Here is a 25,797-nt window from a genome sequence, read left to right as displayed (position 1 = left end):
GCAATTCCGGCTCACTGCAAACTCCGCCTCCTGGGTTCACACCATTCTCCTGCCTCAGTCTCCCGAGTAGCTGGGACCACAGGCATTCCCCACCATGCCTGGCTAATTTTTTGTATTTTTAGTAGAGACGGGGTTTCACCATGTTAGCCAGGATGGTTTTGATCTCCTGACCTCGTGATCCGCTCACCTCGGCCTCCCAAAGTGCTGGGATTACAGGCGTGAGCCACCGCGCCCGGCCCCAAGATAATCATTTTTAATCTAAAAAAGTAGATTATAAAACAGTTACCTATGGTTTGCCACCATTTTTAAGAATACAGTATGTTATAACATCTCACTGGAAGCTTGAAACAGATAGAATGGAATCTGAGCAGTGGCTACTTCAGGTGCTGGGATGAGTGTGGTTTTATCCTTTTAAATTCTTGTTATTGGTAATTTAAAATGTTTTCAATAATCATGCATTACCTGTATAACGTTTTTTTAAATTAAAAAAAAAATCCATGGTCTCTTTCAGCTGGGCAGTCTGCAGCTGGGTAATCTGTCAGGTGAGGGTCATCAAGGTGATCAGGCTGAGAGGATGGACCAGATACAAAGTGGGAGAGGCGAAGAGGCCCCGTTCCAGGGCCGGGGGCGAGGGCTGGGCGGTCCAAAGGGCACCGCCCCTGCGGGTCACGTGCTCGCCGGCCACCAATGGCCGCCTCCGAGCCCACCTTGGGGACGGGGCGGGGCGCCTGGCTGGCGTCACCAGGACAACGGGCGTCGCCGGCGCCGTGTGACTTCGAGCTGTGGGCTCGCTAGCGGCTCTTCGGCCATGGTGAGTCTGGGACCCGCGTCTGCCCAGCCGCCGCGCCCTACCCCTACCGGGCTGGGTCCCCAAGCTGCCGCCCGCTAGGGTCGGGCGGGCGGCGCTGGGGTCGTGGAGAGGCCGGGCCGCGGCCTGCGAGGCTGCTGGGCAGGGCAGGGCTGGGCGGGCCCGGGGAGGGATAACCTGGGGGATTCAGAGCGCCCGCCTGCCGGGGGGCGACCGCGATGCAGCGTTCCCTGCCGCTGGAGTCTGGGTGACAGCCCGGACCCCCACCCAGTGGGCCGCCGGACGACGTGACGCTGTTTGGCCCGAGAGAGCCTGGGAAGCCACCCAAGGAGGGTGTGGTTAAACAAAAAATCATACATATGAATATCATATGTATTTATATTTACACCAAAGCAGTCTATGTGCCTCCAGTTTTGTTTATATGCAATTATATATAACTAATATACGACATAGATCTTCCTTTCAAAATCATCATTCTGATAGGTTTTTTAGCACGTGGAAATTAACATTTTTGATTTTAGAGCTCCCTCCCCTCCTTTTTAAAAAATAGGGGGCATTAAGCTGGAGGGTTTTTTTCTGAGTGCCGCACCCTCACTGAGGGATTTAATTAATTCATAATTAGTACATTGTAAACGTCTTAAATCATTACCTTTATTAGTTAACTTCAGACGGCGTGGGCATAACACCTGTCCCCCTTTAAGCTCGTTTTAAAAACGTGACTCGATTTCACTCGTCGGAGGTGCTGGCTTGAATAGACAAGTTCAGAGAATTGCCAACCGAAGGTATGGTTCTCCAGAGGCCTTCATGGGGTGTAAGAAAAGAGAGGAGCTAGACTCCTTGCTTGGGGACACACCCTTGGTATAGAATACTTGAGGAGGTATGGGGGTAGGTGCAGGTAATAGGGAAATAGCTAGTTTTTAGAAACAGGTTTTTGTTTTAACCATGGGTGATTAAGTGGAGATTTTCTTCTTATCTGCAGGAGTTTAGTGGAAGTGCTGATGAGCTGAGAATGCAGGGTGCTCCCCAAGTGCCAGCTGGCCTCGTGGAGAAAAAACTATCATTAGGAATCCTGGCTGGCTCAGTTTTTTTCCTTAATAACCAAGGAGAGGGGTGGTGGTAGGAGGTGGATGGTGTCTCTCATTGACTCTGGAAAAGCAACTTCCAAGTGTGTGGCATTATTGCTGGCAGGAGAAGAACATCACCCACAAATCACAGTACCATGTAACGCCTTTATTTTGTATATGTTTCTTTTTTAAATTGCGAATTGCTTTTTAAGTGACAAATTAATGGAGCTGGCAAGAGTTTCAGAAAGCGAATTTTACAAAGATATAAGTGTTTCAAATATTGCAGTAATTTCCTGTTACATGTTATATGTGAGAAAACTGTAACAATTGTAGCAAGGAGAAGGAATATCCAGGAATTAAATTTTCACAGCTCTCTGAAGTCTCATATTCCTCCTGTCATCCATTTTCCTTTATTTTTACTTCTTCCACTTCTTTCATTCTGACCCACAGCCCACCTTCATTCGCTATTGTGAATTTTAGAGTTTTACTTTAAAATAAAAGCATTTACTGTAGTTTTGTATTAGTGGTTGCTTTGCTGAACTTATAATGCTTTGCTTTTTGTATGTCTTTAAGCATTAAGAATTTAACTCATAGGAACTTAATTGATAAGGTGCCTAGGCTTCCATGGAAGTGGGGAATGGTTGGTGCAGGAGGGAGAGGGATGAAGCGGCTGCATGTATATGTCATCCCCAAAACTGTATTCTTTTTTTCTTTGAGACGGAGTCTCATTCTGTCTCCAGGCTGGAGTGCAGTGGTGCAATCTCAGCTCACTTCAACCTCTGCCTCCCGGGTTCAGGCAATTCTCCTGCCTCAGCCTCCTGAGTAGCTGGGACTACAGGCGTGTGCCACCACGCCCAGCTAATTTTTGTATTTTTAGTAGAGATGGGGTTTCACCATGTTGGCCAGGATGGTCTCGATTTCTTGACCTTGTGATCCTCCCGCTTTGACCTCCCAAAGTGCTGGAATTACAGGCGTGAGCCACCACGCCTGGCTCCCAGAACTGTATTCTAAATCACATTGCACTTCCTTAACTGCTTGAATCTAAATATAAAACTTCAGCCATTGATATAAATGACTTGGCACATTAATTTTGGGACTATTTCTCAATGAAAATTTCTTCAATTAAGCCATTTATTTCTACTCTGTAATAATGACAGCTAACATTGTGTACATATGTACATCGTTATTACTATAGAGGCAGTAGAAATTTTTCTGAGAGTCTTAAATGGTCACAACAACCTTGTGATGAAGATACCTTTATTCTATTTTAGAGATGAGGAAATTGAGGCAAAGATAGGTAAAGTAACTTGCCTAGGTCACCCCACTGATAAATTGAGCCACGTTTAAAACCCGGCAGTTTCTCTCAACCTGTTTATGGATTGTACTGTAATGTATAGTGTATCTTTATATGTTTCCTCATATATATTTTAGGAAATTAGTTTTCTTTCTTATTAGGACTTTAAGGTTTTTGAACACTTATAAATGACTTGTGTTTTGTTGTTTCTAGCACTGGGTTAGATATTACAGAACAGGGTAGGCATGCCTACCCTTCTCTCCCCTCTTTCTTCTTTCCTTCTTTCACAAAGTTGAAATGAGAAGGAATTAATAAAGATATGAATTAGATCAGCGTTCTTACTCACGGCTATACTAGCATTGAGTTTCTCCTGTCACATCAGTTCAGTTAAGGAATTGGCATCCGCTTTTTGTGTGAATCACAAAGACAAGTGTTTTACATAAAGCCTTTTGGATGTGGAGGATGTAACAGTGTTTTTTAAAAATGTATTCTCTGAGATTTTCCTAATTTTTAGATTTTAGTTTCATATTCTACAATCATTATGAAAAGACTTCAAGGCTGGGCTCAGTGGCTCACACCTGTAATCCCAGCACTTTGGGAGGCTGAGGTGGAGGATTGCTTGAGTGCTGGAGTTCAAGACCAGCCTGGGCAACATGGTGAGACCCATCTCTACTAAAAATTTGAAAAATTAGCCAGGCATGGCGGTGCACGCCTGTGGTCCCAGCTATTTGGGTGGCTGAGGTGGAAGGATCCCTTGAGTCCAGGAGATCAAGGCTGTGCTGAGTTGTGTTCACACCGTTGCACTCCAGCCTGGGCAACAGAGCAAGGCCCTGTATCCAAAAAAAGAAAAAAGGGCATTTAATAATTGTTTAAATTTTAATTCATATGGAACAAAATCTGTTGCAATATATATGACTTGTCAAGTTTTTGTTACTGTTTAACACTTTATCATGTAAAGCAGATTTATTTTTTGGAAATAAATAATATTTTATCATATAATTTTCCAGTTTAATTTGTTCATTTGGACTTTCCTATTTTGACACTTCTCTTTCTGTATTTGTGGTCAAGACGTCACAGGTATTGGGAAGCAGAAGATGGAGGGAAACACTGCAAAAATAGTTTTGCACAATAAAGTGACTTTTAAAAATTTTTTCATTTAATTTTATTTTTATTATACTTTAAGTTCTAGGGTACATGTGCACAACGGGCAGGTTTGTTACATATGTATACATGTGCCATGTTGGTGTGCTGTACCCGTTAACTTGTCATTTACATTAGGTATATCTCCTAATGCTATCCCTCCCCCATCTCTTCACCCCATGACAGGCCCTGGTGTGTGATGTTCCCCACCCTGTGTCCAAGTGTTCTCATTGTTCAGTTCCCACCTATGAGTGAGAACATGCGGTGTTTGGTTTTCTGTTCTTGCGATAGTTTGCTGAGAATAATGGTTTCCAGCTGCATCCATGTCCCTACAAAGGACATGAACTCATTCTTTTTTTTTTTTTTTTTTTTTTTTTTTGAGACGGAGTCTGGCTCTGTCGCCCAGGCTGGAGTGCAGTGGCTGGATCTCAGCTCACTGCAAGCTCCGCCTCCCGGGTTTGCGCCATTCTCCTGCCTCAGCCTCCCGAGTAGCTGGGACTACAGGCGCCCGCCACCTCACCCAGCTATTTTTTTGTATTTTTTAGTAGAAACGGGGTTTCACTGTGTTAGCCAGGATGGTCTCGATCTCCTGACCTCGTGATCCGCCCGTCTCGGCCTCCCAAAGTGCTGGGATTACAGGCTTGAGCCACCGTGCCCGGCCGAACTCATCCTTTTTTATGGCTGCATAGTATTCCATGGTGTACATGTGCCACATTTTCTTAATCCGGTCTGTCACTGATGGACATTTGGGTTGATTCCAAGTCTTTGCTATTGTGAATAGTGTCGCAATAAACATACGTGTGCATGTGTCTTTATAGCAGCATGATTTATAATCCTTTGGGTATATACCCAGTAATGGGATGGCTGGGTCAAATGGTATTTCTAGTTCTAGATCCTTGAGGAATCGCCACACTGTCTTCCACAATGGTTGAACTAGTTTACAGTCCCACCAACAGTATAAAAGTGTTCCTTTTTCTTCACATCCTCTCCAGCATCTGTTGTTTCCTGACTTTTTAATGATTGCCATTCTAACTGGTGTGAGATGGTTTCTCATTGTGGTTTTGATTTGCATTTCTCTGATGGCCAGTGACGATGAGCATTTTTTCATGCGTCTGTTGGCTGCATGAATGTCTTCTTTTGAGAAGTGTTCATATCCTTTGCCCACTTTTTGCTGGGATTATCTGATTTTTGTCTTGTAAATTTGTTTAAGTTCTTTGTAGATTCTGGATATTAGCCCTTTGTCAGATGGGTAGATTGTAAAAATTTTCTCCCATTCTTTAGGTTGCCTGTTCACTGTGATGGTGGTTTCTTTTGCTGTGCAGAAGCTCTTTAGTTTAATTAGATCCCATTTGTCAAATTTGGCTTTTGTTGCCATTGCTTTTGGTGTTTTAGTCATGAAGTCCTTGCCCATGCCTATGTCCTGGAATGGTATTGCCTAGGTTTTCTTCTAGGGTTTTTATGGCTTTAGGTCTAACATTGAAGTCTTTAATCCATCTTGAATTAATTTTTGTATAAGGTGTAAGGAAGGGATCCAGTTTCAGCTTTCTACTTATGGCTAGCCAATTTTCCCAGCACCATTTATTAAATAGGGAATCCTTTCCCCATTTCTTGTTTTTGTCAGGTTTGTCAAAGATCAGATGGTTGTAGATGTGTGGTATTATTTCTGAGGGCTCTGTTCTGTTCCTTTGGTCTACATCTCTGTTTTGGTACCAGTACCATGCTGTTTTGGTTGGTTACTGTAGCCTTGTAGTATAGTTTGAAGTCAGGTAGTGTGGTGCCTCCAGCTTTGTTCTTTTTTGCTTAGGATTGTCTTGGCAATGTGGGCTCTTTTTTGGTTCCCTATGGACTTTAAAGTAGTTTTTTTTTTTCCAGTTCTGTGAAGAAAGTCATTGGTAACTTGATGGGGATGGCACTGAATCTATAAATTACCTTGGGCAGTATGGCCATTTTCACAACATTGATTCTTCCTATCCATGAACATGGAATGTTCTTCCATTTGTTTGTGTCCTCTTTTATTTCGTTGAGCAGTTGTTTGTAGTTCTCCTTGAAGAGGTCCTTCACGTCCCTTGTAAGTTGGATTCCTAGGTATTTTATTTTCTTTGAAGCAGTTGTGAATGGGAGTTCACTCATGATTTGGCTCACTGTTTGTCTGTTGTTGGTGTGTAGGAATGCTTGTGATTTTTGCACATTGATTTTGTATCCCGAGACTTTGCTGAAGTTGCTTATCAGCTTAAGGAGCTCTTGGGCTGAGACAATGGGGTTTTCTAAATATACAATCATGTCATCTGCAAACAGGGACAATTTGACTGCCTCTTTTACTAATTGAATACCCTTTATTTCTTTCTCCTGCCTGATTGCCTGGCCAGAACTTCCAACAGTATGTTGTATAGAGTGATGAGAGAGGGCATCCCTGTCTTGTGCCAGTTTTCAAAGGGAATGCTTCCAGCTTTTGCCCATTCAGTATGATATTGGCTGTGGGTTTGTCATAAGTTGCTCTTGTTATTTTGAGATACATCCCATCAATACTTAGTTTATTGAGAGTTTTTAGCAAGAAGGGCTGTTGAATTTTGTTGAAGGCCTTTTCCTGCATCTTTTGAGGTAATCATGTGGTTTTTGTCATTGGTTCTGTTTATATGATGGATTACATTTATTGATTTGCATATGTTGAACCAGCCTTGCATCCCAGGGATGAAGCCAACTTGATCGTGGTGGATAAGCTTTTTGCTGTGCTGCTGGATTCGGTTTGCCAGTATTTTATTGAGAATTTTTGCATCAATGTTCATCAGGGATATTGGTTTAAATTCTCTTTTTTTGTAGTGTCTCTGCCAAGCTTTGGTATCAGGATGATGCTGGCCTCATAAAATGAGTTAGGGAGGATTCTCTCTTTTTCTATTGATTGGTTTCAGGAGTGGTGCCAGCTCATCTTTGTACTTCTGGTAGAATTCGGCTGTGAATCTGTCTGGTCCAGGACTTTTTTTGGTTGGTAGGCTGTTAATTATTGCCTCAATTTCAGAGCCAGTTATTGGTTTATTCAGGGCTTCAACTTCTTCCTGGTTTAGTCTTGGGAGGGTGTATGTGTCCAGGAATTTATCCATTTCTTCTAGATTTTCTAGTTTATTTGCGTAGAGGTGTTTATAGTATTCTCTGATGGTAGTTTGTATTTCTGTGGGATCAGTGGTGATATCCCCTTTATTATTTTTTATTGCGTCTATTTGATTCTTTATTAGTCTTGCTAGCAGTCTATCAATTTTGTTGATCTTTTCAAAAACCTCCTGGATTTATTGATTTTTTGAAGGGTTTTTTGTGTCTCTTTCTCCTTTAGTTCTGCTCTGATCTTAGTTATTTCTTGCCTTCTGCTAGCTTTTGAATGTGTTTGCTCTTGCTTCTCTAGTTCCTTTAATTGTGATGTTAGGGTGTCAATTTTAGATCTTTCGTGCTTTCTCTTGTGGGCATTTAGTGCTATAAATTTCCCTCTACACACTGCTTTAAATGTGTCCCAGAGATTCTGGTATGTTGTGTCTTTATTCTCATTGGTTTCAAGGAACATCTTTATTTCTGCCTTCATTTTGTTGTATACCCAGTAGTCATTCAGGAGCAGGTTGTTCAATTTCCATGTAGTTGAGAAGTTTTGAGTGAGTTTCTTAATCCTGAGTTCTAGTTTGATTGCCCTGTGGTCTCAGAGACAGTTTGTTATAATTTCTCTTCTTTTACATTTGCTTATTGTGGGATCTGGCCAGCAGCCCACAATGCAACGGGTCTCTCTCTCTTTGTTCCCAGGTGGATCAGCAGGTCAAGAAATAATACACACACGCAAGATAGTGAAAGCTGGGTCCAGAGGGGGTCACCACCTTCTGGTCCTGTGGTGCCAACAATGCACTGGACATACCAGCATTTATTATTAAGTTTATTGAGGGCAGGGGTAGGTTAGTGAGGGATTTAGGATAATTTGATTATGAGGTGAGATGGTCACATGATGATGAAGTAATTCTTTAACATAACATCTGTATGCAGAAGTACAGTATACAGAGATAAGAATTTATAATATATTGTGTGCATCAGTAATTTCTAACAGAGCCTTAAAACAGAAACACAGTAGTTCCATAACCTATGATTAGCAAGATATTAATCAGCAGTAACCGTTGCAGCAAAAGCTGGTTACAAACAATCCATAGTAACAGGACTTGAAGCTAGACAACTGGTTAGACCAGAAATTATCAGAAGGGAGTATGCCTTAACCCTAAAGAGGCCTAGAAGAGCTGTGGCAAGATGAGGGTGTTTATAGCCCTATCTTATCCACATGGACAGGTGTCCCCCCCATGCGTCCATTTATAGGCTCTCCACAAGGGTCGCATTCCATTCCCAGAGCTATGAACATCTGCTTTTCTGGGATAGGAATCTTGGTGATGTGAAACCTACCTGACTGCACGTCCATTCATAGGCTCTCTGCAGGAGGAAGCACGTCACACACTGTTGGCTCATTCTGGCAGTCCAACCTGGCATTGTCTTTACACAATCCTGCATGCAATTTTGTATTTACAATAATCAGGAGCATTTCATCTTTTATTCCGCAGCAATAGTTTCAGGGGGTCTCCCTACATTTGCTGAGGAGTGCTTCCAACTGTGTGGTCAATTTTGGAATAAGTGCAATGTGCTGCTGAGAAGAATGTATATTCTGTTGACTTGGGGTGGAGAGTTCTGTAGATGTCTATTAGGTCCACTTGGTGCAGAGCTGAGTTCAATTCCTGGATATCCTTGTTAATGTTCTGTCTTGTTGATCTGTCTCATGTTTACAGTGAGGTGTTAAAGTCTCTTTGTAGGTCTCTAAGGACTTGCTTTATGAATCTGGGTGCTCCTGTATTGGGTGCATATATATTTACGATAGTTAGCTCTTCTTGTTGAATTGTTCCCTTTACCATTATGTAATGACCTTCTTTGTCTCTTTTGATCTTTGTTGCTTTAAAGTCTGTTTTATCAGAGACTAGGATTGCAACACCTGCTTTTTTTGTTTTCCATTTGCTTGGTAGATCTTCCTCCATCCCTTTATTTTGAGCCTATGTGTGTCTCTTCATGTGAGATGGGTCTCCTGAATACAGCACACTGATGGGTCTTGACTCTTTATCCAATTTGCCAGTCTGTGTCTTTTAATTGGAGCATTTAGCCCATTTACATTTAAGGTTAATATTGTTATATGTGAATTTGACGTGTCATTATGATGTTAGCTGGTTATTTTGCTCGTTAGTTAATGCAGTTTCTTCCTAGCATCAATGGTCTTTACAATTTGGCATGTTTTTTGCAGTGGCTGGTACCAGTTTTTCCTTTCCATGTTTAGTACTTCCTTCAGGAGCTCTTCTAAGGCAGGCCTGGTGGTGACAAAATCTCTCAGCATTTGCTCGTCTGTAAAGGATTTTGTTTCTCCTTCACTTATGAAGCTTAGTTTGGCAGGATATGAAATTCTGGGTTGAAAATTATTTTCTTTAAGAATGTTGAATATTAGCCCCCACTATCTTCTGGCTTGTAGAGTTTCTGCAGAGAGATCCACTGTTAGTTTGATGGGGTTCCCTTTGTGGGTAACCTGACCTTTCTCTCTGGCATTTTTTCCTTCATTTCAACTTTGGTGAATCTGACAATTATGTGTCTTGGAGTTGCTCTTCTCGAGGAGTATCTTTTTGGCGTTCTCTGTATTTCCTGAATTTGAATGTTGGCCTGCCTCGCTAGGTTGGGGAAGTTCTCCTGAATAATATCCTGAAGAGTGTTTTCAAACTTGGTTCCATTCTCCCTGTCACTTTCAGGTACACCAATCAGACGTAGATTTGGTCTTTTCACATAATCCCGTATTTCTTGGAGGCTTTGTTCATTTCCTTTTACTCTTTTTTCTCTAAACTTCTTGCTTCATTTCATTCATTTGATCTTCAATCACTGATACCCTTTCTTCCACTTGATCAAATCAGCTACTGAAGCTTGTGCATTTGTCCTGTAGTTCTTGTGCCATGGTTTTCAGATCCATCAGGTCAATTAAGGTCTTTTCTACACTGTTTATTCTAGTTAGCCATTCGTCTAATCTTTTTTCAAGGTTTTTAGTTTCTTTGCGATGGGCTCGAACATCCTCCTTTAGCTCAGAGAAGTTTGTTATTACCATTCGTCTGAAGACTTCTTGCCTCAAAGTCATTCTCCATCTAGCTTTGTTCCATTGCTGGCAAGGAGCTGAGTTCCTTTGGAGGAGAAGAGGCACTCTGATTTTTAGAATTTTCAGCTTTTCTGCTCTGGTTTCTCCCCATCTTTGTGGTTTTATCTACCTTTGGTCTTTGATGGTGGTGATGTACAGATGGGGTTTTGGTGTGGTTGTCCTTTCTGTTTGTTAGTTTTCCTTCTAACAGTGAGGACCCTCACTCAGCTGTAGGTCTGTTGGAGTTTGCTGGGGGTCCATTCCAGACCTGTTTGCCTGGGTATCACCAGCGGAGGCTGCAGAACAGCAAATATTGCAGAATGGCAAATGTTGCTGCCTGATCCTTCCTCTGGAAGCTTCGTCTCAGATGGGCACCTGGCTGTATGAGGTGTCAGTCGGCCCCTACTGGGAGGTGTCTCCCAGTTAGGCTACTCGGGGGTCAGGGACCCACTTGAGGAGGCAGTCTGTTTGTTCTCAGATGTCAAACTCTGTGCTGGGAGAACCACTGCTGTCTTCAAAGCTGTCAGACAGGGACATTTTTTTTTTTTTTTTTTGAGACAGAGTCTCGCTCTGTCGCCCAGGCTGGAGTGCAGTGGCGCGATCCTGGCTCACTGAAAGCTCCGCCTCCTGGGTTCACGCCATTCTCCTGCCTCAGCCTCCCGAGTAGCTGGGACTACAGGCACCCGCCACCGCGCCCGGCTCATTTTTTGTATTTTTAGTAGAGACGGGGTTTCACCGTGGTCTCGATCTCCTGACCTTGTGATCCGCCCGCCTCAGCCTCCCAAAGTGCTGGGATTACAGGCGTGAGCCACCGCGCCCGGCCAGACAGGGACATTTAAGTCTGCAGAAGTTTCTGCTGACTTTTGTTCAGCTATGCCCTGCCCCCAAAGGTGGAGTCTACAGAGGCAGGCTGGCCTCCTTGATCTGCAGTGGGTTCCACCCAGTTCGAGCTTCCTGGCTGCTTTGTTTACCTACTCAAGCCTCAGCAATGGCAGATGCCCCTCTCCCAGCTTCACTGCTGCCTTGCAGTTCGATCTCAGACTGCTGTGCTAGCAGTGAGCGAGGCTCTGTGGGCGTGGGACCCTCCAAGCCAGGCGTGGGATATAATATCCGGGTGTGCCATTTGCTAAGACTGTTGGAAAAGCTCAGTATTAGCATGGGAGCGTCCCGATTTTCCAGGTACTGTCTGTCATGGCTCCCCTTGGCTAGGAAAGGGAATTCTCCAACCCCCTGTGCTTCCTGGGTGAGGTGATGCCCCACCCTGCTCCGTGGGCTGCACCCACTGTCCGACAAGCCCCAGTGAGATGAACCCAGTACCTCAATTGGAAATGCAGAAATCACCTGTCTTCTGCATCACTCACGCTGGGAGCTGTAGACCGGAGCTGTTCCTATTCGGCCCTCTTGGAACCTCCCACCCTAAAGTGATTTTTTTTAAACTCAAGGTTTACAGACAGTTTTGGTCTTTTTGTCATTATATGACATAGGTAAGAGAATTTATATGATGAGATCTATGTTAATAGATCAAGAAAAGTAGAGATTTCCCTATTAATTTTTCTTCTCTTGACAATATTGATCTCCCTTTTTTCTCCACTGTTGTGGGGCAGGGAGTAATTTTTAGTAATTGTAATAATAGCTTTCTTTTATAGAGCCCATTCTCTGTATCCAGTTCTGGGCTGATCACATTTATCTTAATTCTTCCAATGTCCCTAAGAAATTGACATTTGTTATTTTATTTTATTTATTTTTTATTTGGGGACAAGGCCTCGCTGTGTCACCCAGGCTGGAGTGCAGTGGCTCGGCTCACTGTAGCTTTGAGCTCTTGGGTTCAAGCAATCCTCCCACCTCATCCTACTAAGGTCCTGGGATTATAGGTGTGAGCCACTGCACCCAGCCTGAGTTTGACATTATTCCCATTTAATAGGGCTAAACTGAGTAGGCAGTTTGCCCAAGGTCATATAGTGAGTGAGTGGCAGAGCCAGGATTTGAACTCAACCAGTCTGTTTCCAAAGCCTGGGCTCTTAACCATTACATTATGGCTTCTTGCCAACCTAAAGATTGTGCCCAGTGCCTGGCACATATGTACTAATTACACCAAGATTAAGAGTCTTAATGTCTTAGCTGAATCAGCAGGCTCTTTTACATTTTATGGCAAACTGTTGTCATGTTGTCTAATGACATCCTGAAGGATTTAGGTTTTTTTTTTCTCCCCCCCAACCCCAGTTTAGACAACCAAAGCTCAGATATGGACAGCTGTGGGTTGGCTACACTTTTACTGCTGTTTTTCCTACTTCACTTTGAATCTCACTGCTACCCTGTGTAGTGTCTATATCAGCTACTGCCTCTTCCAGCTCTAGGGTGGCCATGAGAGAGACAGGGATGGAGCAGGGAAGTCTAAGGAAACAGAACAGGGCATTTATTTGGAAGTTTTTAATGGAGTCAGAATCAAAGTTCAAACCCAGATTTCCCAGTTCTCAGTGCTGCCTCTACAACTGTGTCTTTCCATTGATTTTTTTGTTCTTTGGGTTTCTGTCCAATACATATTTATTTTGTGCTACTGTGTGCTAGTGACTGTTCTAGTCAGTGGATATCCAGCAGTGCACGAACAGAAGTTGGCTCTCCTCTCATGGAACTTATATTCTAGTGGCAGTGAGACAGATAATAAACAGATAAGGTGGTGAAAAGTACTTCAGAGAAAAATAAAGCTGGGTAGGACAGAAAGAATTCTAGGGCAGGGTTGGAAAGTGAATGAGAGAAGGGAGGTGTTGCTTTTAATGTAGAATAGAAGGGAAGGCCTCTCTGATAAAGTGACATTTGAGCAGAGGATATGCCATGGGAATGCCTGAAGAAAGACTGTGTCACTAGTCAAAGGTGCTGAGGCAAGAACATGCCTGTTGTGTTGGATGAACAGAAAGAAAACCAGTGAGGCTGGAGTGTAGTAAGAGAGGGGAGCGTGGTAGGAAGTAAGATCAAAGTAGTTAAGGGAGTCAAATCACATAGGACTTTTAACCTGTGTAAAGGATTTTCACTTTTCCTTTGATGGAAGGGGAAGGGATTGGTGGGGTTTAAGTAGAGGAGTGGCATAAATGACTTATATTTTATAAGAGAGTCATTCTGGAGTAAAATTAGGGGAGAAGGGACAAAGCAGGGTGACTATGGCATTATTGTTGCAGTCATCCATAGGATTAGCTGATGGATTGGTTATGGAATATAAATGATTTTGATGATTTGAGCCTCAGCAAGAGGAAGAAGGACCTGCCATTTGCTGAGATGAAGACCATGGAAGGAGCAAATTTGGGGTAAGGATGAAGAAAGCAGAAATTCGACTTCAGTGACTCTCGGAGTGTTAGAGTTGGAAGAGACTTTGAGTTTATCTAGTACAATTGTTTCCTTTTACCAGCTAGAAATACTAAATACTGAGAGGTTAAATGACTTTCCCAGAGTCAAACAGCCTATACTACTTGTTGTGCAGCATAAAGAGCCCTGGAGTTGTAGTCATGTTCAAATTGTAGCTTTTCTGTTTCTTAGCTCTGAACCTTGGTCAAGTCATTTATTTTCTCCAAGTCTGTTTTTCTTCTATCAAAAAGGATAATAAAGACTTCCATTTCTTGTTACAATGTTGAAAGTTGCAACAGTTGACATTATTGCTCCCACTCTGGTAGTAAGAAAAGTCAGAGAAGGTACAAAATCATAATTTTTAAAAAACCTATCAGAGTTGACACAAAAAATCTAAAGAAACAAAAATCTGGAAAGTAGTGAGCCCTTCTTCTCAAGAGAAAAAAAAAAAAAGAGAGAGAGAGAGAGAGAGAGAGAGATACATAGATACTTTTCATCTATGGTGGAACAGCAAGAGGAAGAATTTGCCATATAAAGAGAAGTCAACTGTTACTGACTGCATGTAGGCTGGAGTGACAATCTGGAGTCCTGAGGAGTTCCAGCTACAGTGCAGGACTACACCTACCTGCCAACTTTTCCCCCATGGGCCTTCAATTAGTACATTGGAATAGGAGTTCGGATGCAGGGGCAAGGGAAAGAGAGCTAAGAAGGATCCTGCTGAGGTAGGTGGATTTTGCTGAAGGCTGGGGGCAGGGCAGGAGAGTTAATAGAAATCCCTGTAGTACACCAGGGGCTTTATGAAGTCTAAGGCTGGGCCTGCAACAGGCTGGGGGCATGGCAAGACAGCTAAGAAATCTCTTTATGACTATCTAGGCTTTTACTGAGGACAAGTCAGCCTTTGAGAAGGCATAGTCAGGGTAACAGAGCAAAAAGAGATCTCCTCAAGGCACAGAAAACAGAAGGTGCTGCTGGAGACCAAGGACAACACCCTAGCTGAAAGCTGGAATGTGAGGGGAGGGCAGAGAGGAGGGAAGATATCTCACAGTTCGGAAAGCTAGCATAGGTTATGAAGCTCAGAGATGTATGAAGCTTCGACAGTGCTCAGATTTTAGCTTCTCCTGAAGGTAAAGTTCTGATTTCACACTGAAATTATTATAAGCCAATCATGAACTAACACTACAATCTCAAACCCAGCTCAACTATGGATTAAAAGGATTGAGCTGTCACTCCCAGTTTCCCAGCAACTTAATTGAAGAAGGAACTTCCCTTTATGGAGATAAATTAATGTTCTTTTATACACAGTATCTGGCATGAAATAAATTATGAGATAGAGAAAGAAACAAGAAAATGTGATCCATGGTCATGGGAAGAAAGAGGCAACAGAAACAGTCTCAGTGATGGCCCAGACGTTGAACAACATGGATAAACAGAGAAAATTTCAGCAGAAAGATGTAAACTATTTCTCCAAGTGGAAATGCTAGAAATGAAAAATATATTAGAAATGAAGAATTCATTTGATAGGCTTAATAGCAGACTGCACACGGCAGAAGAAAGCACCAGTAAACTTAGGGACAGATCAATAAAAATCAGCATTCAAGATCTGTGGGACAATACAAAATTGTCTAGCATACATGCAACTAAAGTTCAAGAAGGAGAGGAGGAAGAGCAGGGACAGAAGTCTAAATTGAGGTATATCAGAGTCGACTTTCTGAAAATCAAAAATTTTTATAAAGGAAATTTAAAAGGTAGAAAAGAAAAAATTACATAAAGGTGAACAGTAATATGAATAATTGACACCTTGTCAGAAACAATGCAGGTCAGAGGAAAATGAAATTTTTTTTTTGAGACAGGGTCTCACTCTGTTGCTCAGACTGGAGTGCAGTGGTGTGAACATAGCTCACTATAGCCTTAATGTCCTGGGCTCAAGAAATTCTCCCACCTTAGTCTCCTGAATAGCTGGGACTACAGGTGCATGCCACCATGCCCAACTACTTTTTAAATTTTCCGTAGAGACAGTGTCTTACTGTGTTACCCAGGCTGGTCTTAAACTCCTGAGCTAAGTGATCCTCCTGCCTCACCTCCCAAAGTATTGGAATTATAGGTGTGATCTACTGTGCCTGGCCTGGACTAACTTTTTTAAAGTGCTGTATTTTATTTTTTAAGCAAATCTGCTAACCTGGAATTAAATATTCAAAAGTGAAGGAGAAATACAGATATTTTTGAAGGAAGCAAAAACAATTTGTCTACATCAGACCTATATTACAAGCAGTGTTAAAAGAAGTTCTTTAAGTTGAAGGGAAGTTATAATAAAGGAAGTTCAGATCTGAAGGAATGCATTACACCAGGAAGGGTAAATATATGGATTAATATAAGGGACCTTTTAAAATATCTTGCTTTAATACATACATTTGTTTAAAAAAATATGGACTATTTAAGGCAGAAATAATAACATATTATTTGGTATATAGTAGTAGTAGAAGTAAGCTATCCAACAGTAAGTGCACAACAAGCCAGGGAGGTCAAATGAAGTTAGACTTTGATAAGTTAAAGATGCACTCTGCAATCACTAAAGCAAACATTGAAAAAAATAGAGAGACGTATAGCTATAAGATCAGTGAAGGAAGTAATAAATATCACATTACGAAAAAGGAAAGCAGAATAGAGGAACAAAGAAGAGAGGCAAATGGAAAATAAATATAAAGATGGCAGACTTAAAAATCATATCAATAATTACATTAAATGTAAAGACCATCATCTCCAATTAAAAGGTAGCAATTGTCAGGCTGGATAAAATAGCATGGTCCAACTATGTGCTGTCTTTATGAATCACTGTAAATATAAAACACAGATTGAAAAAGGGTGAAAAAGATGTACCATGCAAAAAGCATAAGAAAGTTGATGTTGCTATATTAACAAAGTAGACTTTAAAACAAGGATCATTTCTAGAAAAAAGGATCATTTATCATAATGAATCAATTTATTAAAAATACATAACAGGCCGAGCACAGTGGCTCATGCTTGTAATCTCAGCACTTTGGAAGGCTGAGGGAGGTGGATCACTTGAGCTCAGGAGATCAAGACCAGCCTGGCATACATGGTGAAACCCCATCTCTACTAAAAATGCAAGAATTAACTGGACATGGTGATGCACACCTGTAATCCCAGCTTCTTGGGAGGCTGAGGTGGGAGGATCATTGAGCCTGGGAGGCAGAGGTTGCAGTGAGCCAAGATCATGCCACTGCACTCCAGCTTGGGTGACAGAGCAAGCCTCTGTCTCAAAAAAACAAACAAACAAAACAAAACAAAAAAAAACTTGTATGTACCTCACAACAAGCTTCAAAATATGTGAAACAAAAATTGATAAAACCAAAGAGAAAAAGAGGCAAAACCACAATCATAGCTGAATATAACACCTCTATCACTAATTGACAGAACTTGTGGAGAAAAAAAAGTCAGTAAAGATATAAAAGATTTGAACACCACTATCAACCAACTTGATACTTGGCATTTATGAAGCAGTACACATCACTACAGAATTTTAAAAATAGCAAAATGGCAGACGTAAGTCCCTCCTTATCAGTAATTACTATAAGTACAAAGGGATTAAATTTACTAACTAAAATGTAGACACTGGCTGAATGGATAAAAACAAAAACGAGCAAAAAACTTCCCGCATTATCCAATTTTATGTTGTCTACAAGAGATCCTTGTTAGATCAAAAGACAGGTTAAAAGTGAGCTGGGTTGGCTATACTAATATCAGACAAAATAGACTAAGTTATAATAAAAATTGTTACATGAGACAAAGGTGATTATATGTTGATAAAAGGTTAATTCCTACAGGAACCATAATGATTATAAGCACATATGCACCAAACAACAGAGCCACAAATATATGCAGCAAACTGACAAAAATAAAGGGAGAATTTTTTCTTCTTTTTTCTGTTTTTAGAGATGGAGGTCTGTCTATGTTGGCCAGGCTGGTCTTGAACTCCTGGCCTCAAGCAGTCCTCCCACCTTGGCCCTCCAAAGTGCTGGGATTACAGGTGTGAGCCACTGCACCTAGCTGAGAAATGGTTTTATAATAGTAATTGGAGACTGCACAGCTGTCATCATAGCTACCATTTGTTAAGCACTTAGTATATGCCAAGACTATCCTAGGCACTTTACGTTTATAAACTCATTTCATTCACAACAGCCCTTGTGGCAGCTTCAATTACTATCCCGATTTTGCTGAAGAGGAAACTATGGCATAGAAAAGTGGCAGGTTCCATTCATATCCCCATTTTGAGGAAGAGGAAACTATGACATAGAAAAGTTAAATGACGTGCCCAAGGTTTACAAAGGTGTAAGTGGAAGATCTTGGATTATAAGACTCTTTTGGGAAATTAGATTTGATCCTTAGAGGTTTCCTAGTCTCATTTCCCATTGAGGAAGGGATTCCTTTCTCTGACAATCCTGGTTCTGTGGACTCTGCAGGAGCATTGAAGATGGGAGATCACTGCTTCAACAGCAAGACATTCTAGTATGGGCTATTGTAATTGCTAGAAAGTTTTTTTTCCTATGTTGAGGTGAAATATCACAACTTTGATTCACTAGTCTTTGTAATAACAGAAAATAAGCCCATTGTTCTGACTGTTGAGATATGTGAAGGTTTTCATGTCATTCACCACCAACCCCAACATCAGTTGGAGACTTCAATACCATACTTTCAATAAAAGAACATTTAGACAGCAGAATAAGGAAACAGAAGTCTCGAACAACACTATAAGTCAATGAAACCTGACAGATTTATGTAGAACACTTAACCCAACCACACCAGAGTCAACATTCTTCTCAAGTGTACCTGGAACATTCTTCAGGATAGACATATGTAAGACCACAAAACAAGTTCCAATAGCTTCTTCCCCACCTCCGGCTGCTGGCAGGACCTTTCTCTCACTGCTGCTGGGACCCTGTGTCATCACCCAGGCCGAGCACGATGCCCCCTAAAAAGGGAGGTGAGGGAATTAAACCACCCCCAATCATTGGAAGATTTGGAACCTCACTGAAAATTGGTATTGTTGGATTGCCCAATGTTGGGAAATCTACTTTCTTCAGTGTATTAACCAGTAGTCAGGCTTCAGCAGAAAACTTCCCATTCTGCACTATTGATCCTAATGAGAGCAGAGTACCTGTGCCAGATGAAAGGTTTGACTTTCTTTGCCAATACCACAAACCAGTGAGCAAAATTTCTGCCTTTCTAAATGTAGTGGTTATTGCTGGCTTTGTGAAAGGAGCTCACAATGGGCAGGGCCTGGAGAATGCTTTTTTATCTCATATTCGTGCCTGTGATGGCATCTTTCATCTAACACATGCTTTTGAAGATGATGATATCACACGTGTTGAAGGAAGTGTAGATCCTATTCGAAATATAGAAATAATACATGAAGAGCTTCAGCTTGAAGATGAGGAAATCAAGCTTGAAGATGAGGAAATCAGCTTGAAGATGAGGAAGTCAAGGCTGCTGGAAAGTACAGACAACAGGGCAGAAATTATATTGTTGAAGATGGAGATATGGTCTTCTTCAAATTTAACACACCTCAACAACCGAAGAAGAAATAAAATTTAGTTATTGCTCAGATAAACATACAACTTCCAAAAGGCATCTGATTTTTTTTAAATTAAAATTTCTGAAAACCGATGGAACAATTAAAGTTGGGAAGATGGGAATCTTCAACAAATTATTTTTATTTGTTTTAAAATTAAAATACTGTGTACCTCTCCACCAATGAAATGCAAATTCACTAAATGTGAACAGCTTTGCTTTTCACATGATTAAGACCCTACTCCAAATTGTAGAAGCTTTTCAGGAACCATATTACTCTCATGATACTTCATTAATCTCCATCGTGTATGCCAAGCCTGACACATTTGACAGTGAGGACAATGCGGCTTACTCCTTTTTGAATCTACGGATAATGCATGTTTTACAGTACTCCAGATGTCTACACTCAGTAAAACATTTGAAAAAAAAAAAGTTCCAATAAATGTCAAAAGATTGAAATAATACAAAGTGTCTTCTTTGATAACAATGGAATGAAGCTAGAAATCAACAATAGAAAGAAACCTGGAAAATTCACAATCATGTAAAGACACTTTTTTTTTTTTTTTGAGACGGAGTCTCGCTCTGTTGCCTAGCCTGGAGTGCAGTAGCGCAATCATAGCTCACTGCAGGCTCAATCTCCTGGCTTAGCCTCTTGGATTATAGGGATTATAGGGCATGCCACCATGCCTTGCTGATTTTTAAATTTTTTTGTAGAGTTGGGTCTCACTATGTTGCCCAGGCTAGCCTTGAACTCCTGGCCTTAAGTGATCCTCCTGCCTTGGCTTCCCAAAGTGCTTGAGTTACAGGCATAAGCCGCTGTGCCTGACCCCAAATTAACCACATTATTAATAGGTGAAAGAAATAATGACTATTTTAAAATACTTTGAGATGAATAGAAATGAAAATATATGGGATGCAATGAAAGCAGTACTTAGAGGGAACTTTATAAATGTAAGTGCTTACATTACAAAAGAAGAAAGGCCAGGCACAGTGGCTCACACCTATAATCCCAGCACTTTTGGAGACCAAAGCAGAAGGATCACTTGAGCCCAGGAGTTTGAGACCAGCCCGGGCAACATAGGGAGACCCTGTCTCTACAAAAAATCGTTTTAAAAATTAGCTGGGTGTGGTGGCATGTACCTGTAGTCCCAGCTACTTGGGAAGCTGAGGTGGGAGGATTGCTTGAGCGAGGGAGGTTGAGGCTACATTGAGCTGTGATCATGCCACTGCACTCCAGTCTGACTGATAGAGTGAGACCCTGTTTCCAAAAAAAACCCAACTAGTCAGTAACTTTGCACCTCAAGGAACTAGAAATATATTAGATAATTTAGCTATTTAATCTAACATAGTGCTTACTGGAACTTGCAACACAGTAGGCACTTACTAAATATTAGTCTCATATATCCAACACAAAGATTCATCATTGACACTACTTTGAAAATAAATGTAGGGTACTATTTATGCCACTATTTCCACTTCGGCAGTTTGTTTTGATGGATTGTTTTTTTAATCCAGGTTTTAAAAATTGAGATATTCATCATATGCTATAAATTTTCCTCACTTAAAAAGTACAATTCAGTGGGATTTAGTATATTCACCAAGTTATGTGACTATTACAACTGTCTAATTCAAGAATTTTTTTCATACTTCAAAAGAAACCTCATATACATTAGCTGTCACTTTCCAGCTCTAGGCAACTACTAGTCTTTTTTCTGTCTCCATGGATTTACCTTTTCTGGACATTTAATGTAAATGGAAACATAAAATATGTACCCTTTTTTGTCTGCTTTCAGTAGCATGTTTTCAAGACTCATTCCTGTTGTAACACATATCATTACTTAATTCCTTTTTATTGCTGACTAGTATTCCATGTTTTGGAATACCACATTTTGTTTATCCCTTCATCAGCTGATAGACATTTTTTAATCGTTTTCACTATTTAGCTATTAAAAATAGTGCTGCTGTGAACATTCATGGACAAGTTTTTGTATGGACATACATTTTCATTTCTCTTTAGTATTGACTTACAAGTGGAGTTGCCGGGTCATATGGTAACTCTTTAACCTTTGAGGAACTGCCAGATTGTTTTCCAAAGTGGCTATACCATTTTACATTCCCACCAGCAGTGTATGAGATTTCCAGTTTCTCCATGTGTTCACCATTACTTATTACTATCTTTTTCATTTTAGCCATCCTATGGGTATGATGTATCTCACTGTGTTTTGACTTACCCTTGACTTACCCTTACGTTGAGCATCTTTTCATGTATGTATTGGCCATTTGCATATCTTCTTTGCAGAAATATCTATTCAAATCTTTTGCCCATTTTAAAATTGGGTTGTCTTTTATTACTGAGTTTCAGAAGTTCTTTATGTAGTTTGCATACAAGTGCCTTGTCAGATCTGTGATTTGCAGATATTTGCTCCAATCTTGTGGGGTTTTTTCCTACACTTTCTTGATGGTGCCTTTTGAAGTACAAAGGTCTGTTGTTTGTTTGTTTGTGTTTCTGAGACAGGGTCTTGCTCTGTCACCCAGGCTAGAGTGCAGTGGCGCGATCTTGGCCCACTGCAGCCTCCGCCTCCCAGGTTCAAGCTATTCTCCCACTTCAGCCTCCTGAGTAACTGGGACTACAGGCACGCGCCACCATGCCCTGCTAATTTTTGTACTTTTAGTAGAGATGGGGTTTCACCATGTTGGCCTGGCTGGTCTCGAACTCCCAACCTCAAGCTATCTGCCTTCCTTGGCCTCCCCAAGTGTTGGGATTACAAGCGTGACCTGCTGCACCCAGCCAGGTCTTTTATTTTGTTGAAGTCCAGTTTATCAATTTTTTTTGGATGTTTATGCTTTCAGTGTCATGTCTAAGAAACCATTGCATAATCCAAGGCCACCAAGATTTATGCTTATGTTTTCTTCTAAGGGTTATAATTTTAGCTCTTATATTTATTTAAGTCTCTGAGCCATTTTGAATTAATTTTTTTAGATGAAGTGAGATGGGGGTCCAAATTCATTGTTATGCTTGTGTATATCCGGTTGTACTGGTACCATTTCTTGAAAAGACTATTCTTTCTCAATTTAAATCAGTGCTCATAAATTTAAGAGTTTATTTCTTGATTCTCTTTATTTTAGCCAATTTTATAATTTTATTTTAGATTCTCTGTTCTGTTCCATTGATCTGTATGTCTGCCCTTATGCCAGTGAACACATTGTTTTAATTGCTGTAGCTTTGTAGTAAATTTCAAAATCTGGAAGTTTGCATCCTTCAACTTTTGTTTTTCTTTTTCAAGATTATTCTAGTTATTCTGGGTCCCTTGCATTTCATATGAATTTTTTGATCAGCCTTTCAATTTCTGTAAAAAAGTCCGTTGTAATTTTGAGAAAGATTGCATTAAATCTATGGATTAGTTTCAGAAGCATTGCTAAAATAACACTAATAAGTCTTTCAGTTCATGAACATGAATGTCTTTTGATTTAAGCCTTCTTTAATTTTTCTCAACAATGTGTGAGTTTTCAATATGGAAGCCTTATTCTTCGTTTGTTAAGTTTATTCGTAAGTATTTTGTTCATTTTGATGCTGTTGTAAATAGGATTATTTTCTGAAATTTATTTTCAGGATGTTCATTGCTACTATGTGGAAATACAGTTTATATGTATATAACTATATTGTATATATGTTGTATCCTGCAGACTTGCTGAACTCCTTGATTAGTTCTAATTGATTTTTGTGCATTTTTAGAATTTTCTATGTGCAAGATCATGTCATCTGCAAATAGAGGTTGTTTTACTTCTTCCTTTCCAGTCTGGACATCTTTTTTATCTTTTGTCTAATTGCTTTGGCTGGAACCTCCAATACAATGTAGTATCTAATGGCCATGTGTTGCCATTTTTATGAAACAGTGATAGGGCATAAAATGTTTTATATTACTCAATATTAGAATATGGTGGCTGCATGAAATATTAGAATATGGTGGCTGCATGTCCTATTTGTAGGACAACAGTTGGGGCTGTTCTGATCTACTAGTATAAAAACAAATAACTTTTTTCCACATCGATTGAAGAACATTTTCACAATTTCCTTTTTTGTCTTTCCAGGTTTTCTCAAACAATGATGAAGGCCTTATTAACAAAAAGTTACCCAAAGAACTTCTGTTAAGGTAAGTGGAGATAAATTCTGGATGAAGAGTTTAGATCTGATTTAGTCATCAAGTTCCAAGCCTATCTTCTTTCTCACTGTGAGTCCATAGCATAGAAAAACAGACAGAATTAGCCTAACTGACTTTTTGTTTTTGTTTTATAGAATGCTGTTCAGCTTGTTGTTAAATTTTACTTGGTCTAATCCAGAATGTACTAAGTATGTACATAGCATTGGTCTGGATTCTTTTTGTAATGTGGTAAGTATTGTAATAATCTTCAGTAGGTGCCATTGTTTTGGTTTCAGTAGATAATCGTGATGAAGTCAGGAATATGAGGAGAGATTATTGCAAGGTTGTGAGCTCCTGAAGTCATAAAGTTTTTGATGTTTTCAGACAAATGAGTTTTAAATACAAAAAATAAGCACAGTTATGATATGTTCTTAGTGATCACTTAAAATACTGTCAACCCCAAGTATTGATATGTTTTTATTCATATGAGAAGTATAAGTGACAGTAGTATAAAATAGGCTTTTTGTCTTTTATTTCTGGCATCACTAAATATACAGTAAATGTTATTTTGGTGGTTGTTTTTACCAAGTAAAGCTATCAACCAACATTTGTTGGCCTGGAGGTACTTCAGTTTTCTTTAGTATTATGCAATCATCAAAAGAAATCTTATTTTAAGGCCAGGAGTGGTAGCTCATGTCTGTAATCCCAGCACTTTAGGAGGCTGAGGTAGGCAGATCACTTGAGGCCAGGAATTCAAGACCAACCTGGCCAATGTGGTGAAACCCTGTCTCTACTAAACATACAAAACAATTAGCCAGGCGTGGTGGTGCATGCCTGTAATCCCAGCTACTGGGGAGGCTGAGGCACAAGAATTGGGAGGCTGAGGCAGGAGAATCATTTGAAGCTAGGAGGTGGATGTTGCAGTGAGCCTAGACTGTGCCACTGCACTCCAGCCTGAGTGACAGAGTGAGACTGTGTCTCAAAACAAAAACAAAAACAAAAACAAAAAAACACAACAAAAACAAAAAAACTCATTTTCGTTTTAGATGTTGTTATATTTTAATTCTTTACAAGGAATTAATAGGTGTATACACAGTAATCCTTGAGAGTCATTTCCCTAACTCTGTTTCTCTTATCACTGATACTCCACAAAACAACAGCATCAGAAACCAGGTTTTGTGATCAAATAACTGTAGGAAACAAACTGTAGTCCTATAGGGTTAACAAAACCTATAGGACTTCACAGGGCCTTAATAGGCTAATGTGCATGGCGATGATACAAGTTGGGTAATTGTGCCATTTCAAACTTACTGACAATGGAATCCTTTTAATATTCCACAGAAAATTTGGGGGAAATGCTGACATACAATAAGAGATTGACCAGATGACTCCATTCCGTGGCTGTACTAAATCTCACTTTAACATTTGGGGAATGAATATGAGTTTTGTTTAAATATTGGGAATAATTATTTTCATCTCTTCCCAAGTTCACCACAGAACCACTTTTAGATGCCACAGATTACTCACCTTTACTGTCATCAGGTTATTAGACATTTTTCCTTGAGTTAGAAATGGGGTAAGAACTTGGCTTCTTTGTGGTAGTGATCACATTTCAGGGACTTCAAAGGGTGTTTCATTAGTCATCAGGTGTTGTTTGACACTGTTGTCATGAGCTCCTTCTCAGTTGATAGAAAAACTGAGACAGGATTGTATGAAAAATATCAATTGTATTTTATTCCAATAAAACAAATATTTGGATAAAAGAGAATGTTCTTTGGCATTTTTGACAAGTTTAAGAAAGTGGTGACAAGAAAGAAATGTATGTTTCCCATATAAACCCAAAAGGCTTTGCTCAAGCACCGTAAGTTGTTAGAAGCAATACAACTGTGTCAGGGTGGGCAGGCTGTCACTATACAACTGCACAGATGCCATCCACATAGACTGCAGTGTAGATGGTGCCCCCCTAGGATTATGTAGTGCTTCCAGTCTGGGTCTGAACATTTCTCTAGATCGGGCATCAAGCTGTAATCTCAATATGGTGTTCTTACCCTGGGGAATCCTAAGCAGCTTCAGGCAGGCCTCTGTTGGCCACTAAACACTAGGGTGTGATTAAACTCCACCCTTCTCATGCATACTTCTGCTATGACTCAAGGCTACTAACTGAATGGTTTTTTTCCTTCTGGTAGGGTTGGCTTTTGTACTCTACTCAGCCATGGAACAGTTTCTGTCTGTTGATACCAAAAAAATAAAAAGGAATTATATCACTTTCT

General features: G+C 40.4%; 1 protein-coding gene and 1 pseudogene across 5 annotated transcripts in view; both read left to right on the top strand.

The window, feature by feature from the left end:
- The first annotated feature begins 517 nt into the window (after nt 1-517).
- Nucleotides 518-25,797, top strand: part of FBXL2 (F-box and leucine rich repeat protein 2) — a 128,514-nt gene continuing 103,234 nt past the window's right edge. For 4 of the 5 annotated variants that reach the window (XR_006696243.3, XR_012430613.1, XR_012430612.1 and 1 more), the window contains exons 1-2: nt 518-811; nt 23,478-23,539. Coding sequence is in view for 1 of the 5 variants with exons in the window: in XM_045387096.2 (XP_045243031.2) it covers nt 575-811; nt 23,478-23,539 (299 nt within the window). In the remaining 4 variants the exon portion in view is untranslated. The remainder of the gene's footprint in view (nt 812-23,477; nt 23,540-25,797) is intronic. The other variant, XM_074030830.1, reaches the window with a different exon arrangement.
- LOC135969485 (obg-like ATPase 1 pseudogene) lies at nt 18,758-19,465 on the top strand (annotated as a pseudogene).

The sequence above is a fragment of the Macaca fascicularis genome, chromosome 2 (assembly GCF_037993035.2).
Source record: "Macaca fascicularis isolate 582-1 chromosome 2, T2T-MFA8v1.1".
Classification (NCBI taxonomy): domain Eukaryota; kingdom Metazoa; phylum Chordata; class Mammalia; order Primates; family Cercopithecidae; genus Macaca; species Macaca fascicularis.
The sequence above is the reverse complement of the archived record's forward strand: the minus strand, read 5'-3'. Positions and strand labels throughout refer to the sequence as shown.